General features: G+C 41.8%; 1 protein-coding gene across 2 annotated transcripts in view; it reads left to right on the top strand.

Moving 5' to 3' along the window:
- The window catches only part of MSH3 (mutS homolog 3), a 170,252-nt gene that overhangs the window by 132,479 nt on the left and 20,642 nt on the right, over positions 1 to 17,131 (top strand). For both annotated transcript variants that reach the window (XM_074995384.1, XM_074995383.1), the window contains one exon: positions 4,405 to 4,562. In XM_074995384.1, the coding sequence (XP_074851485.1) occupies positions 4,405 to 4,562 (158 nt within the window). The remainder of the gene's footprint in view (positions 1 to 4,404; positions 4,563 to 17,131) is intronic.

Raw genomic sequence — 17,131 nt, 5'->3', positions numbered from 1 at the left:
TCCTGCCCCATCTCAGCCCCGCCACAGACCCCAAACCCGGGGAGGGAGGGGATCCTGGGGCCAACTGGGCTTTTAGCCTTCCACTCCTGCTCCTGAGTGATTCTCCCCCATCACTTTTTCTGGTTCAGGTCCCTCCCTGCCTCCACAATGTACATAGGTTGCCCCCCTCCCCATTGTACATAGTTTTTGAGTTAAGTGTTTAATAGTTATAAAATAATACTTTGAGGTAAACATTTTATTTTTCAGGATCCCTGTGTTCCTAGTGGAGGGATGGTGGGGGTTGGTGTGTGCATGTGTGTGCGGTGGTGGTGGTGGGCATAGTGTGGGGTGGCCATGAGTGGGAGTCGGGGGCCTATAAGCAAAGCTCTCATGGAGGGCCTCTCTGATGAGGACCCTGTCCTTGTGGGCCTGGCAGTGGGGGGCCAGGGGCAGCAGCTGGCTGTTCATAGCTGGGGCTGAACTTGGCCATCCACTCCTGCTAAAAGGCATCTCTTCCCTCCATGATGTTGTGGAGGGCGCAGCAGGCACCCACCCACTGCATGACATTCTACACCCCAACCTCCAGGAACAAGAGGAGGTACTGCCACCACTCCTTCAGGCAACCAGAGGCTTGTTCCACAATATTGTGGTCCTGGTGGAGGTGGTGTTAAATAACTCCTGAGTAGGGTCGAGGTGGCTGGTGTATGGCCACATTAACCATGGCTGCAGCAGGTAGGCATGGTGACATCACTGACTGGGAGCTCCTGTTGAGGGATGAGGGTCCCAGCCTCCATGCACCGGCAGAGCCCCGAATTCTGGAACACACGTGCATCGTGTGTCCGGTGCACCCAGCCCACATAAATGTCCATGAACCAGCCTTTGGTATCCACCAGAGCCTGGAGGACTACCAGGTGTAGCCCATTCTGTTGATGTAGTGGTCAGCGCTGTGTGTCAGGGCGCAGATGGGGGTGTGCATCCCATTCAGGGTGCCAGAGGAGTGCAGCGAATCCCCTGATGGCTGTGTTCAGATCCCACATGTGGATGACTCTGTGGGGCAGCATCGTGTTGATCATGCAGGTGACCTGCATGGGATGGAGGATGCGTGCTTTTTTGAGGGCATGGTGGGAGCTTCCTGGTCTCTGCACCTCTAGCCCCCGCAACCCCTGCAACCTTGTCCCCTGCCACCAAGGGTCCTTCTGGTTCAGGAGCCCCCTTCACCCTTCCTGTGGTTGGCGTGTGACCCGGGCCTGGCTTACCACCATGAGGACAGCCCCGATGGTGGCCTGGCCCAAGCCCAAAATGGTGCTCGATGGGGCAGTGGCTGTCCAGGTGGCCAGCTTCCATGTAGTGATTGTGACCTGCTTCTTGAGCGAGAGAGCAGGCCTCATGCAGGTGTCCTGGTGCCTGAGTGCAGGGGCGAGCCAGCAGCAGAGCTCCTGGAATGTCTGTCTGCTCATGTGGAAGTTCCACTGGCATCGTCCCACTGCCCCAAAATGAGCCACTCCCACCAGTCCAAGCTGCTGGGTGGCTCCAGAGGTGCAGGGCCAGCTGAGGGGTGCTGGGGAGGGGCTGTTTAAGGAAGCAGCTGGCTGTGGGCCCCATAAGGGCTTGTCCACCTGTGACCCTGTCGGCAGCGTGTCCTGCTCCAGTCTTTTGAAAGAGCACCTGAAGCTGTGTGGATGCTCCCTTTTGAAAGAATGGAGCGATCTTTTGAAATGATCTTTTGAGTGGATTGAGGGTTCTATCCACTTTGTGTGTGTAACCGTGGTCTTTTGAAAGGTTGGCATTTGAATGTTCTCATTTGATTGTTAGCCTTTTGAAAGAGCACTGTCGTGTAGACCCAGCCAAAGAGTTTGGAAAGAAATTTAGCAGAAGACATAAATTGACAGCAAAGGTTTACTAATCATTTTTGTTTTTCATTTTTAAAGTACATCAGAGGCAGAAAGTCTGCCCAACAGTCAGTGAGGCTACTGGTTTACTAAGATATTGAAGATGCACTCTTAGTACTGGTTTACTAAGATATTGAAGAAGACAAGGTTTTTCAGAGAAATTAATTATTTTTATATTGATGTTCAATGCAGAGGATTTGGGCAAGATTCCCATATCTGAGCCATTCTTTTAGGTAATAGACCTAAGGAACGATCACAGATTAAAGTGACAATAAAAGAGATTTTGGAATAAATTGATAAATTAAACAGTAGAAAGTCATAAGGCCAAAATGATATCCACTCTGAGTTCTGAAGAAATTAAAATATGAAATTGCAGATATTTTTAAAAAGTTTCTAATGGTGATCCTGATAACAGGCTGTTAAACTTAACATCAGTACCAGGGAAATTTATTGAAACTATAGTAAATAAGAAAATTATGAGATACATAGATGAATACAGAATGTTGAGGAGCAGTCAACACCACTTTTGTAAAGAGAAATCATATCAACAATCTATTAGAACTTTTTGAGGGTGTCAAGACAGAAAATATATAATGCTGCTATAAAGCTGCTTTATAAATCCATGGTGTTGCCACACCTGGAATACGGCACACATGCCTTTGGATGAGTCAGTGAATATGGTGTACTGGGACTTTCAAAAAAAACAAACTACTTAAGCAAATTAAGTAGTCATGGAGTATGAGGGTAGGTTCTCTGATGGATGAGTAACTGATTAAAAAGGAAAAAGGCTAAGAATCAACTGCCAGTTTTCATGGATGAGTGAGGTAAATAGTGTGGTCTTCAAGGATTGGTGCTGGAACCAGTGTCATTCAACATACTCAAAAATGATCTGGGAAAGGGGGTGAACAGCAAAGTGGCAAAGTTTGCGAACAATACAGAATTTCCCCACTTTGATAAGTCAAAAACGGATTGTGAAAAGTTGCGAAGGGATTTCACAAAAATGAGTGACTGGGCAACAAAATGGCAAATGAAATTTAGTGTTTGAGTGCAAAACTTGGAAAAATCATCACAACTAGCCATATAAAAGTATGTATTCTAAAGCAGTGCTTGCAACTTACACAAGAGATCGTGGCATAATTATAGTTAATTGTCCGAAAACATGCACTCGGTGTGCAGCAGCAGCAGTCAAAAAAAGTAACAATGTTAGGAGTCATTAGGAAGAGGGTTGGTAATAAGACAGAAAATACCATAAAGCTGCTATATAAATCCATGGTATGCCCACACCTAGAAAACTGCGTACAATTCTCATTAACCAATTTCAAACAATATACAGTAGAATCACAATGCAAGAGTTCCATGTTCAGAACCCTTACAAATATTGATTTTTGTGACTACAGGGGCCCTGGGGAAGTAGCAGCTGCCAGCACTCCCCCTCCCCGCGCATCTGGAGCTCTAGGGAAGTGGCAGCTGCCGGTGCTCCCTGCGCGGTGCCTTGGTGAAGCAGCGGCTGCAGATTCTCTGACCCAGGTGCTGCAGGGAAGTGGTGGCTGCCGGCACTCTGACCCAGGTGCCCAGGGAAGCAGCGGCTGCCAGCGCTCCCCACTAGCCCCAGGAAAGTGGCATTCATGAATAATTAAATTTGTGAATGTTGCACTTGCAAATGTCGAGACCTTGCTGTATTTTAGAATTGGAAAAGGTACAGGGAAGGGCAACAAAAATAAATAGGGATATGGAACAGCTTCCATATAAGGAGAGATGAGAGATTGGGATTGTTTAGCTTGAACAGGAGACATCTGGAGGGGGACTATGATAGAAATCTATGATATCATGAATGGTATGGAGAAAGGAAATAAGTAAGTGGCAACAGGAAGTACTTCACACAACGCACAATCATTCTGTTGAATTCTTTGTCAAAGGGTGGCCAGAAGTGTACCTAGGCTCCAGAAACAATTAGGTAAGTTTGTGGAGGGTCAGTGTTAGGCAGCACAGTCAGAGATGCAACCCCATGCACTGGATGTCCCTATACCTGTGACTGGACCAATTGATAGTTTCCTATGAAGCATCTGGCCCTGGCCACTGTTGAAAGACAGGACACTGAGTCAGATAAACTATTTGTCTGATCCAGGCCGTTCTAACACTTTTTTGTAGTATTTTGTACATAGTGCTTTGCATTCTTACTGTCTTTAGTGTGAGATGGAAGGATAAAATTCTGATTTTTATTAGAAAAACACAATCCTTTCAAGTGCAGGGTCAACAGCCTTATGAAATTAGGGGCATTTAAACTTGTGTTGCTATATTCATGGAGCAACAAAAGTGGTCATCCTGTTAAATGGTTTTTTCAGAGAATTATTATAAGTAAATCATTTTCTTTTTAAGCTGCCACCTCTTCCCTTTAGAAAAAAAAATCTCTAGTTTGTAAAAGGCATATTGTGAACATACCTTTTATGCATACATCCATTGCTGTAATACGCACTGCAAATTAAATAAGCACTCCACCTCAGTAGTGTATATTTACCAGTCGTTTTGCATTTTCCAGGGGGACAAAGAAAGGGTAATGATAATTACTGGACCCAACATGGGTGGAAAGAGCTCCTACATAAAACAAGTTGCACTGATCACGATTATGGCACAGATTGGTTCCTATGTTCCTGCAGAGGAGTCCACAGTTGGTGTTGTGGATGGTATTTTTACCAGGTAATGTATCAAAACTTCTTAAATATTCTGAGGGGTGGAGGTTGGAATGGAATTACTGTAGCGTTGTTGTTGTATTGTTCGGTTCTGTTTAATTATTTTTACTTAGGGCTACATATACATTTATATTTATTCAAATTTTTTATTTTTAAATTAGTTATATTCTTGTGTGTACTTAGCCCTTATTAAAACATACACCCAAAATGTCTAAACCTGAATGCTTACATTTATGCATTTGACTCTTCAAGCAAAATCTTTCTTAATTGTTAAAGATGCAGATGCTGCTTGCCCTGAAGCAAATGGTACGCTCATCATGTCTGAAAATTTTTCCAAGTACAGTCATGTCTTACCATAGATGATAAAACTTGAAGATTTCAGCCCCATATTTTATGCCTTTTCCTTGAGCTTATTGTACCTTCCTTCATTTTAAACTATCAGTTATTACAGTTCAGCTTGCACAAAATGTCAGATTTGTTCAGAAAAACAGTGCTGAATAAATATTAATAAACCCCAATATTTTTGGTTTTTGTACCTATAATGAAGTCTAGAAAACATCTTGCCATGATTTTTCTCCTCCTTCCCCTAACCTCATTTCTTCCTCTTTTTTTAATGCTCTCTCTCATTGCAAAAAGGTCATATTATTAAAGCCATTTGAGTTTAAATTTCAAAAAGAAGATACTCCTGTATTAGAGGTCATGTTTATGTAAATGCTTATACAGCACCCATTACTGTGGTATTTGAGTGTCTCTTAGAATTAGGAGAAACAAGGAATCTGTGTTGTCCCTCAATAATATTTTATTGTTTCAAAATATTGTGTTTTTATCTCTCATTTTTTTCATAGTTGGAAGGAATAGCATTTCATATGATCCCAAGCAATCAAATGAATTAGAAAACAGTATGTTACCTTAAACAATTTGTTACCTTACTGGAAGTTAATAGGAGTTAAAACATCACTGTATCTATTAGCTGTCCTTTTTCCTACCTGTTTTCTCACACTTAGAAACCAAATGTCAAACTGTTATTAATCAACTGAATTAGCTTTTGCTGATGGGAAATGGAGATTTGTAAAGTATGTAACATAAGACATTGGTAACAGTGTTCCACTTGAGAGTTTTAAAGATGATTTGTGGCTTCTTGCATAATGGTGTCTGAATGTACTAACCTTGTTTTTAGAGTAACTTGGTGAGTAAAATGTTGTAGAACCTCAGTTATGAACATACGATAAACAGTGCTTGTATGTAATTCCTAACAAAATGAAACATTATGGTTGTTCTTTCAAAAGTTATTTAACATTACATAATATAGCTTTGAAACTTTACTATGCAGAGGGAAAAATGCTGCTTTTAACAGTCTTAATTTAAATGAAACAAACATAGAAACAATTTTCTTTTTAAATATTTACTGCTTTTTAGAAGTTTACATTTAATACAGTATTGTATTGTATTAGCTTTTGTGCATGTGTCTTTACTGCTGCATACTTCCCATTCAAAATGAGGTATAAAGTTTAACTGGTCAGTTCATAACTCTGAAATTTTACTTTAATATCTTGTACTGGGCCAATTTTTTTCTGGTGAGGAAGACAAATTTTAAAGCAGATATAGAGCTCTTCTTGAGGTCTCAGAAATATATTCAGAATGTTAAAGCTGAATGTGAGGTTTAGTATAAGTAGTTAACATGTATTTCAAGAGACTATTCCAGGTAAAGTAGCCTATTGGCACCTTTCCAGTCATGGGGGGTTAAGGAAGGTGGGATGAAGGGAGAAGCCAACAAGGGAGATGATTAATGGATTACAGATTGTTGACATAAACCATAAATCCAGTATGTCTGTTCGTTCCATGATTTTTAATGTTATGACTTTAAGCTCCAATGCAGAACAAAGACTGAGACAAATTGATCATTCTTTGGAAACTATTCACCTTCAGGAAATACAATGTTTTTGTTATTGTTTTGAGAACACAGTGATTGTGTGGTTTCACCCTCATAGTTGTTGTTGGGACATGTGGTATTCAGCTTGTGTAGGGCCCATTAATCTTGAAAGGTCTGTTATGGGGCCATTAATCACTCCACTAGTGTAGATGTGTCTACAGGTTTTGTATGTTGTTCTGGCAGGGTCTTCTGCCCCTTAGAGTTGGTTTGGGGAGTGTGCTTTTGACATTTAGTTTGGAGATCTTGGAGGGTTGCTGGAGGACCAGAAGAGGGAATTCAGGAAAGATTTTAAGTATGCGTTGTGGTTTTTGACACTTGGTATGGCTTGCTGTGTGGGGTTTTGGATGACATGTGCCTTCAGAAGGTGTTTTACTTTTGAATTGAAGCACGTTTTCTTTGGATGGTATTTGGGTGGTCAGTTCCATGAGGTAATGTACTTCTACTGGAGTGTCCTTGTTTAGTGAAGGCAGTTTTGAGCCTGTTAAGGTATCTATGCCAGACTTTCTACTTGGAGCACATTCTGTCATATGTGAGTGCCCAGCTGTTGATGATAGTCTTCTTGCTGTGTTTTAGGGTGGTTGCTAGATTGTCATTTTACAATGACTTAAGACTGGCCCAGAAAAGTGTTTTTTTACTCCTATTACTTTACCATATTCAACTGCTGTTGTGGAAGGTGACAACTTCAGCGAGATGGACAAATGTGTATCTCATTGGAGTGTATAGTAGTGGTGTTTCGTTAGATAGTGCATTGTGCTTCTTTTTTTTCACGGTGTTAACTCCTCACATTCAGTATGTCTGAGTTTCAACTGCTTTTTTTATTCATTGCTCTAACACTAAATATTTTCTTGAGCATGATAGATGTTTTCGCTTGCTGTTATGCCAGCCATGGCACGTGATGGTTTCAGCCTGATCTTTCAAGCTAAGAAGGATTGGACCGAGTCAGTCCTCTGATGGAAGGCCGCTAGGAAAGACTTAGCTGCTGTAGGAAACAGAAATAGTGATTCACTAGTGATTCCAAATCAAATTCTAACCAAGTAATTAGAGTCTTTCTAACTGAATTAGTTTTGCAGATTCAGCTGATTTCTTCAATTACTGTGAAATTTGCTTGAAACTGATATGTGCAGATGAATACTTTCAAAAAATTATTCAAATTATTGTCACGGTGCTGGTACTTAAGAACTAAGTCAAAATTAATCAAGCAGAACAAGTAAACCCTCAAACAATATTCCAAATAATCCCTGGGGGAAATTAGCATTACCTTGAAGTGTTTTTAAAAAAAAAAAAAAAAATCAAGCTTGCTAAATGAAGACTTAAGGTGCAAAACTTCAGGGTGAATATTTCAATTTGAAAAAGGCCATGAGTAGAGATATTTGACCCACATATGATCAAGAAACCTTAAATGTTACATAATGTAACAGAGCTTTATAGATTCCAGCATCAGAAATCACCTTGTAATCATCTAGTCTGACTCCAGTATAACTCATAACTCCTGAAAATAATGCCTAGAGCATATGGCTTAAAAAAATCCACTCTTGAATTTAAAATTGTCAGGATGGAGACTCCACCATGATCCTCCATTAAGTATTAAATAAGGTGCAGCTTTTTAACGGCATTTTCTCCAGTCTGAATTTGTTCACCTTCAATGTCGAGCTCTTGGATTACGTTTTACCTTTCTTTGCTAGACTGAAGAGCCCATTATTAAATAATAGGTACCTATAGATGAAAATCATCACCCCTTAACTTTCCCTTTTTGATAAATTGATAGAGCTAAGTGAGTCTCTCTCTGCAAGGCATATTTTCTAATCCTTTAATTATTCTTATGGCTCTTCTCTGAACCGTTTCCAATTTTTCAACATCCTTTTTGAATTGAGGACACAAGAATGTGGTATGGCAATGGTAAAACAGAGATAAAGTATCTACTGGATGTCTGACCAGGGTGAGCTGAGCGTAGAGGGCTTGTTTGGAGAGGTGAGAGTCTGGCATCTGCACGCACTGTCTAGCCCAGCAAGGTTCATGAGTGAAGATCACTACTGCAATGAGGGCGACATTGGCTTCAGTGAGGATGCTAGTGTTAGTGCGGTGGCATGAAGAGTGATAGCTCTAAAGACACTTGAAGTGCTGTTGATACTTCACCCAGGTTTTGCATCCATAAAGCAGCATAGGAACAACAGTTGTCTTATAGACATTGCATCTTGTGCCCACTGCATGTGTTTTTGAGAAAGTTAGCAACACTGCATAACTGTCTTCAAAGTCTGACACTTGATGATTTGTCGTAAGTCATATGCAATGTCTGAAGCAGATTGATACAGAGCTTCAGTCTTCTCAATAACAGGAGTCCTAGCCTTTGGCAGGCTTTCTCAAGGAAATCGAGTATGGACTGAAGGTCATTCTCTGTGTGCACAAGTACGATACTGTCATCAGTTTAGTGAAGGTAAGTAGTGGATGCCCTGAAGACTCTAAACTTTGAATGGAGATGTTGAATATTAAAGAGCCACCCATCTAATCTGTATTGAATGTCAGCTCCCCTGGGGAGGTGATCTTTAATGAGAACTAAAATGACTGCTAAACAGATGGAGAACAGGGTTGGGGCAGCAACACATCCTTGCTTAACTCTAGTTTTGACGAGAGGTTCTGGCTCAAGACCATTACAGCCATCCAATCATGAATAAGTTTGAGGACCTTAATAAATTTTGGCAGGCAGCCAAATCTAGCCAGCATAGGGCTTCATGGCTGACAGAATCAGAGGTCTTTGTCAAATCAGTGAAGGCCTTGTACAAGTCCTGATTGTGCTCCTGACACTTGTGACTGCCTTAGTTTATTCTTCTTTTATAGGTGATGCTAATAAAAAGAGCTATTTTGAGGCAGGGTTGGGTTGTTAGGATGGTTGTTTGAAGGTTATTATACAAGAAGAGGCGCAACATTGTTCTCCCTTGCCATCTTGTAAAAAAGTGGGGGTTTTTTGTAGACTTCACTGTCAGTATGAATTTATATAGTTTTATTACATTAACATTTTCCCAGATTTCCTGTCTTGTATTCTAAGTGGTGTTTCCATGGAAATTGAAAGGCTGCTTCTACAGTTACTCTTTTGGTTATATTTAGCAGTTATGTATTATAGCTTTCCTAAATTGACTTTAAATACTGCATTATGTTCAGAACTGTAGATCTGTAGAGGGAGGATTATACAATAAAGCAAACATTTTGCTTATAAAGTGGAAATATGTGCACTTATTCTGCATTGTTAGGCATATACACACAAAACCTGTGCTCAGCACCCAGCCCAAGCATGTCACACAAGTGCTGGGAATTTCCATATTGTGGAGGAGGAGGGGAGCAAGAATCCTTCCTCCGGATAATACATAAGGGGCAATGCTGTTGCACAGAGTCAGCAACAGCCAGAGCAGCATATCCTGAATTCCCTTGCTTTATCTCACTCTCAATCTATTTTGGGTGTCTGTTCTGGAATACCCTAAGAAAATGCCCCTAGGTTGTTTTCCCCAAATTCTACCCCTTCCTTCTGCAGTAAAACTATGCCAGTTTCACTGTTTTATTACAGCCCTTATTCTCAGAGATGGATGCAGCTTTTGACTCATGAAGTGCAAAACACAAAGAATGCTGCGCATTTTAGTGCACTCGCTTTACCTGTTATGTATCGCTTCATGCAACTGCTGATGCGTAACAGGTATTCTTTCATGTACGAGTCATTCAGATGCTGAAACTGCAAGATCTTTTTAAGAGTAACTGTGTGTGTGTGTGCATATGTATGTCCTTCTGAAAGAAACTACTCTCAGCCATGGAAATTCAAGTATCCTGTTTACGTGCAGAGAAAGTTATAATAAAAACAGCAGCTGTGTAAGAATCCCATCGCTGCTCCAGCAGATATGCTACAACCCTCTTAAAGAAAATGATCCTATAGGATTTAGAGCAGTGATCAGCAAACACCCCCCCATCCCCCAGCACGGGTGCGAAGACTGGCACATGAGCCAATATTCATTGACACGTGAGGTGGGGAGCTTAGCTCCATCCTTCCTCCCCCACACAGCCAGGAGCTTGCTCAAAGCCATGCCACCTGTGGATCAACAAAAGACCAGCTAAGGCTACCAACTACTATCTAAACAGTAAAACCCTGCATCTTTGTTTATCAATGACAGTGGTGTAAGTAGGACTATTGGTGACTTTAAAAAGGATCACCAGCATGCAGACCGTACACAGAGGCCAAAAGGTCAAAGTTCAGCACTCTGCCACAGAAAGGTTGCTGACCTACAGCTTTCCATGGTCAAAAACGATGATGATTATAATGTAGACATTTCTGGTAGGACCTAGAGGGGGGTATCCAGTCTATTTCCATCAGATGATTGACTAGCCGTCCAACAGTCTTGTAGTTATCAACCTGATCAATATTCAAGTCACAAAACTTGAGAGTAATGGGTTTAATACTTTAAAAGTAAGAGTATGCTCAAGTAAACAATCCAATTAACAGTTCCAGTTATTGAAGGCCCTGGAGTGGAAAGTTTTAAATTAAAAATGTGTTTCTTGGAAACACAAATTAACAACGTAAGAAATATCCAAGTGGAATGGATGACTCTAGGGACTAGTAAAGGGATGAAAAATCTTCCCCTCTGAGTAACCTGCCTATCTGTCTATTTCCATGTTAAAATAAATTCTACTGGATTTATTTCAGCGATTGACATACTGTGAATGTCTAATTACTGAAATAAGTAGGTTTTACATGCTGGTTGGGTCATACAGTGCCACCCAAAATGGATTGCAACATAGGAAAGGTAGACCCCAAATCCATAATCTAATGGGGTTGCATAGAATATGCTTTAAATCAACTTACTATTGGTGGATCTGCATACTACCTGTCACAGATTGGTACTAGCTCAGTGCTTTAGAGGTGGAGGAATAAAAATGGGTAACGATGAGGTGAGGTATCCGCTCTCCTTCAATAGTAAGTTATGTTTACTTCCACTGACTCTCAACTTGTCTATTAAAACAGCTGTCATTTCATTTTTATGAGGTCAGAAGACTAAAGTTTGGATTGTCTATTAAAGAGCATTCACATTCACACCTATCTTAGCAAAGTCAGCTTGATTCTCTTTAGGCAGCACAAGGTAACCTGATGAGTTGCCTGGGTAGTTAAATTTTTATAACTCTTTTCTGTTTTTTTAAGTCACATATAACATGCATCTCCTTAAAATGGAATTCAACTGGCTGCAGAGGGCCTGAGCAGGACTCTGCTTATTGCATAATCCCTTTCGATGATCTTTATGTAGCAGTGCTTTAGTGGTGCATAGAGCTTTGTCCAAGTCATCCATACTCAGTCAAATTTCACACACCTTTCACACACCAAAATAAGTTTTTAAAAATTGAAATATTTAAATAAGTATTGCTACATAGGTAGCCAAACAGAAATTTCCTCCTTAGTAATTGAGGAGGTCACTTGGTGCTTAGAGGAAAGTAAACTCTTGACCCTCATCCATCACCATCATTGCTGTGAGCTGGGGTTTACGTTGTTGCCAAGTCTCACTTTCATTTGTCCTTTTTATATATGAAAGTTTTCACTTATTTAATAAATCCTTAACTATGAGGATTTTACTTACACACACACACACACACACACACACACACACACACACACACACACACACACACACACACACACACACACACACACACACACACATCATGGGGGAGGTCATTGAGCTCTATTGTTCTGTTGAAATGCTTCATCAGGTTTTAAAAAGTGTGACACTTGCTGGGAGGCAATACTGGCTTCAAGGGGCCACTCTCAATGTATGCACTGTTTAGAAGAGTCTTATGTGCCACACAAGTACCCACATTGTTCTAAACTTATAGCGAGGGCTAGAAAAGACAGAGATAAGACAGAATGATTCTCTTTGAAAAAGCTGTCTAGCCTGATACTGCAGACCAGCCAAGACCTGAAGGCACAGCAGCGGGTCAAAAACATTGAGCAGCCTCCTTGGTCTCACCAGAAGGCCATAAGAAAAAGAAATTATCTTTGATTCTATCTTTGCCCGTCTCATCTGGTGACAAGACAATTTAGTACTGAGAGCCGAGCTTCCTCACTCACTAAGGAGGGCAAGCAGCCTACACCTAAGAATCTGGCTCCACCAGTGCCGATGCAAGAATCCCACCCAGAGCCAATGGGCTCACAGAGCTCACTTGTGCCCATACATAAAGATCGATCAGCACCAAAAATACCAGCACTGCATACCATGCCCCAGCACTGGTGGCACTTGAGCCAACGGCACCAATGGTCTCGGCACCGAGTACGGCACCAGAGCTATACGCATGAGCTTGTCCAGCACCACATACGGTGCCAGTGGCCACTGACTCCCGGAGGGAACTGAAAAAGGCACAGACCAACACTTGGCACCTTAGCCCATCACCTCATTCACTGATTCTGACATTTTCTCCACAAGCTATGTCTCCATGCTTTCCTAGGGTACCATCATTTCAGGGTCCAGTCTCCTCCATTGCCATTCATTGAGACCACCGCCTTTCTTAGAACAACCGCACCACATCTACACCTGGGGTTACCGTAGATCCCCTTCACCTCCACTGTCTTTGGGGTTATCATATCTGCCTTAGTCTTACCACCACCACAGCTCCATCTCTTGCTCCTCATCCACAGATACTCGAGCATGCTGCTACCCTCACACCTGCAGAGGTCACCAGCAGCAATACCACTGTCACAGCAGATATCAAGATAGCTCTCCCAAATCCAGACAAGGATATAGACATTCAGCTACCCTTCCACCATCACCATCACTTTCATCTCCACAGGCCCAGTCCATAATTCCCACCTTATCAGAACCGGCAGAGGACCAACCATGGGACTTAGAGGAATGCATGAAACTTACCAGACAGAGGCATCCTTCTCGTCCCTGGATGAGGCCGTTATTCCGGGCGATTTCCCGCCCCCCCCCCCCCACATAGCAATTTAAGACTATTTCAAGAACTGTTTAAAAGAGTAACTTAGAGTCAGGACATTCAAATAGCTGAAGTTCCAGAAAAACAACACAAACTTTTAAAGAACTTGAGACCTCTAGCACCATCCCAAATTGCCATCCTGTTAGATGATACTATAACAGAGGCAGCGAACAACATCTGGCAAACCCCTGCCTCCATCCCAGCCAGTAACAAGAGGTCTGACAAAAAGTATTTTGTGGCTTCCCAGCGTATAGAATTTTTATTCAACCATCCTCAGCCTAACTCGCTGGTGGTAGAATCATCACAGCAGAGGTCTAAGGCACTCAAATATAAATCCACAGTCTCCAACAAGGATGCCAAAAGGCTGGCCTTGTTCAGGAGAAAAGTCTATGCCTCTTCTACCCTCTTGTTGCACGTGGCTAACTATGCTGCACATTTGTCTAATCAGAACTTAGATAACTATCTGAAACTAGCGACTCTCCTGGATTACTTAGCAGGTTCCAAGAAACCTATTCCTAAGGCAGTTATCCAAGGGGGTTATACAGCATCTCGTACAGGTATAGAGAAGGCCTTAGATGTCACTGACATTGCTTCATGTTCCATGGCAACAGCGGTGGTTATGTGGAGAGTATCCTGGCTCCAGACCTCTGGGGTACCTGAAAAATTACAGACCAAGGTCAAAGACCTGCCTTTTGACAAAAGCAAATGATTTGCGGAAGCTGTAGATAATGTATTACATTCCAGTAAGGATTCTCAAACAACACTGAGAACTTTAGGGATGTATACTCCACCATGCAAAAGGAAGAGATATTACCCATATCAGTGGCAGTCCAACACAGGGTCTGTGATCAATCCAGACAACCCAATAGGCCATCTAGAAGGTGTAACCAACAACAGCGCAATCCACCTTCACAAAACCCAAGGCAGCAACTTTGACTCCTCATCCAGGCCTGCGCTACCATCTCCATGGCCCAATGTGAACCACCAGCTCAGCATCTCTTTCACTATCAGCTATGCCCCTTTTACCATCAGTGGTCCAAGATGACTGCAGACAAGTGGGTGCTGGAAATAGTCTCAGCGGGCTGTGCCGTACTGTTCCATGCAATACCACCCACTACTCCACCCGCCTTGTCCCTGTCAGAGACCCCTTTCATGAGACCCTGTTAAAACAAGAGGTGAACCACCTCCTTGCAATAGGAGCGATAGAGCGAGTACCTCATGAATTCAGAGGGAAAGACTTCTACTCCTGATTACTTTCTCACGGAGAAAAAGACAGGGTATTGGAGACCCATCTTGGACCTACTGACGTTAAACTGCTACCTATGCAAATTGCACTTCAGAATGATTACTATTGCTTCCATAAGTGTTGAGCTGGATGTCAGAGATTGGCTCACAGCCCTTGACTTGCAGGATGCATACTTTCGTGTAACAATCCACCTGACTTACAAACACTTCCTCCGGTTTACAGTGGGAACAGAACACTTTCAATACAGGGTCTTTCGACGGCGCCTTGTGGTCGTGTCAACATATCTATGTTGTCAAGATATTCTAATATTCCCATGCCTGGATGACTGCCTTCTCAAAGGGCGCTCTCCCTCAGACATCCTCCGGATGATATCGGTCACCATAGAGACATTCCAATCCCTGGGCTTCATCGTCAGTTTACAGAAATCAGTGATCATGCCTGCACAGCACATAGAGTGAAGTAAATGTAAAGTGTGGGAAAATAGAATATGTAAAAAAGTTTGAACATCCTGCAGTAAGTATGTATCACATTACAAATCATGTGTGCACTCGTCTTAAAATAGGGGTTACAAAAAATACGATTTGACGTTATTTATTAAGGACCATATTGTATTCACGTACATTGCGGCTCTTGATTGAGTTTTTTACCGAAATGGAAAAAATACCTCTTGGTATTTTGGTTACCATCCCCTGGACTAGGGTTACTGTCACTGAACAGTGTTTGCTAGAATCTTTTATTCAAACAGGGTCAACAGGAAGGGTCTGAGTCACAGTGAAGTCACCTTTTCTACTTTCTGTTCACCCAGGAAAAGGATTCGTGGGTCCTAGATGTGGTGCACCTCATCCAGTGCATCAAATGACCTAATAACTATATGGGTGAACCCAGACAGTCACTGTGCTTTTGAATGAACTCCGACATAAACATGATAAAAGATAAAAACACCCTATCACATGTGGAGACTTTTCAAAAATTATCACTCCATAACTGACTTCTCAGTCCTTGTGCTCAAAGGAAGCATACGCAACATTTTCAAAACACAGACTTAGAAACTTAATTTATAATTTGACTAAACTTAAAACAAAAAAACACAGCCATATCAGAGAAACAGGGTTTTGTGGTAGATTACAACAGTTAAGACACCATGCTTCCTTCAAGACTCTGTTATCCTACATCTGCAGAGATATTGACTTTCCACTTCCTTTTCAGTGATCTCAAAAACATGTCTCCCTTACATGTAACAGCCTGTTCCATCTTGTATTTAGTTTGGATCTTGTGGTTACCTTCTCCAGACCTGAGGAAGAGAGCTGTGAGATTTGAAAGCTTGTGCCTTCCACCAACAGAAGTTCAGCCAATTACCTCACCCATCTTGTCGTCTTCACTGATTCCACAATTTTAGTGTAACTTCCCATTTTTATCTTAATAAATTGATTTTTGAAATGACATTTTGCCCCATGCTGTGTTACTTAAAACGACATTTTATGTCCTCCCCCCCCCCAGTTTCTCTTTTGCATCTTGGCACTAGTATTAAATGTGTAAATCACATTGGTGTTGTGTTTAGCTTTAAAAGTACTCATTTCAGTGATAATCATTGCTGATTAAAAAAAAAAAAGTTGCTGAGCGTACACTGTTACAACTACCTAAAATACCGTTTTTGCCGTTGCTTTCCAAAGGGGAAGGGGAGGAGATGAGTGCACTATGGGAGGCCAATGACAGATACCTAGAGCCACCTGCGGGACTTTTCTTGTTCCATCAGACACTGGGCATTTAACCCACAATGCAAAGGGGCAGCAGGAACTGTGGGGCAGGTACCCACAGTGCATGGAATGAAGTCAGAACTGCCCACCCTAATGGGGACATAGTCCATTTGCTTCATGTGCTAGTGTGGACATGCACCTCAACTTTACAAAATCAGGTGCTAAAAAGTGACCTTACCAAATTCCATCGAATCTCCTGTTGTATATATACCCTCTGTTGACCTATTACTGTCTTTGCCAGGGGTTAGGTTGGCGAATGGTTGCCAACGCATTTGATAAAACTTGCAATTTTCATACCCCTGAGAGTCATAGCTGGGTTAATTTTTAACTGTTGAGTCCAGACCTGGCCTAAGGGACATCAGTCTCACAGTGGGCTTTCATATATCTGTTGTCTGAGTGGAGACTGCATAGTTAAACACTCAGTGCTACTGATTTACATGGTACTGCATACTATTGCATGTCAGCTAATATATTTTGAAATATTCTTGCAATCATGTTATACTTTTGTTATAGTTGGTATCCTTAAAATATTTACCACTTGGAACTTTTCACTGAAAAGTTCTCACATTGTATATTGACTATAGTGAGGAGAAGAGATTTTAATTGTACAAAAATTGCTTTATTTTGGTTGTCTCAGATCTTACAGAGCAGTTTGTTTCTAGCCAAACTCCGTTTGCTCTGCACTGATGAAT

This window comes from Carettochelys insculpta, chromosome 5 (genome assembly GCF_033958435.1).
Source record: "Carettochelys insculpta isolate YL-2023 chromosome 5, ASM3395843v1, whole genome shotgun sequence".
Lineage (NCBI taxonomy): Eukaryota > Metazoa > Chordata > Testudines > Carettochelyidae > Carettochelys > Carettochelys insculpta.
This window is presented reverse-complemented; position numbering and strand designations above follow the sequence as displayed.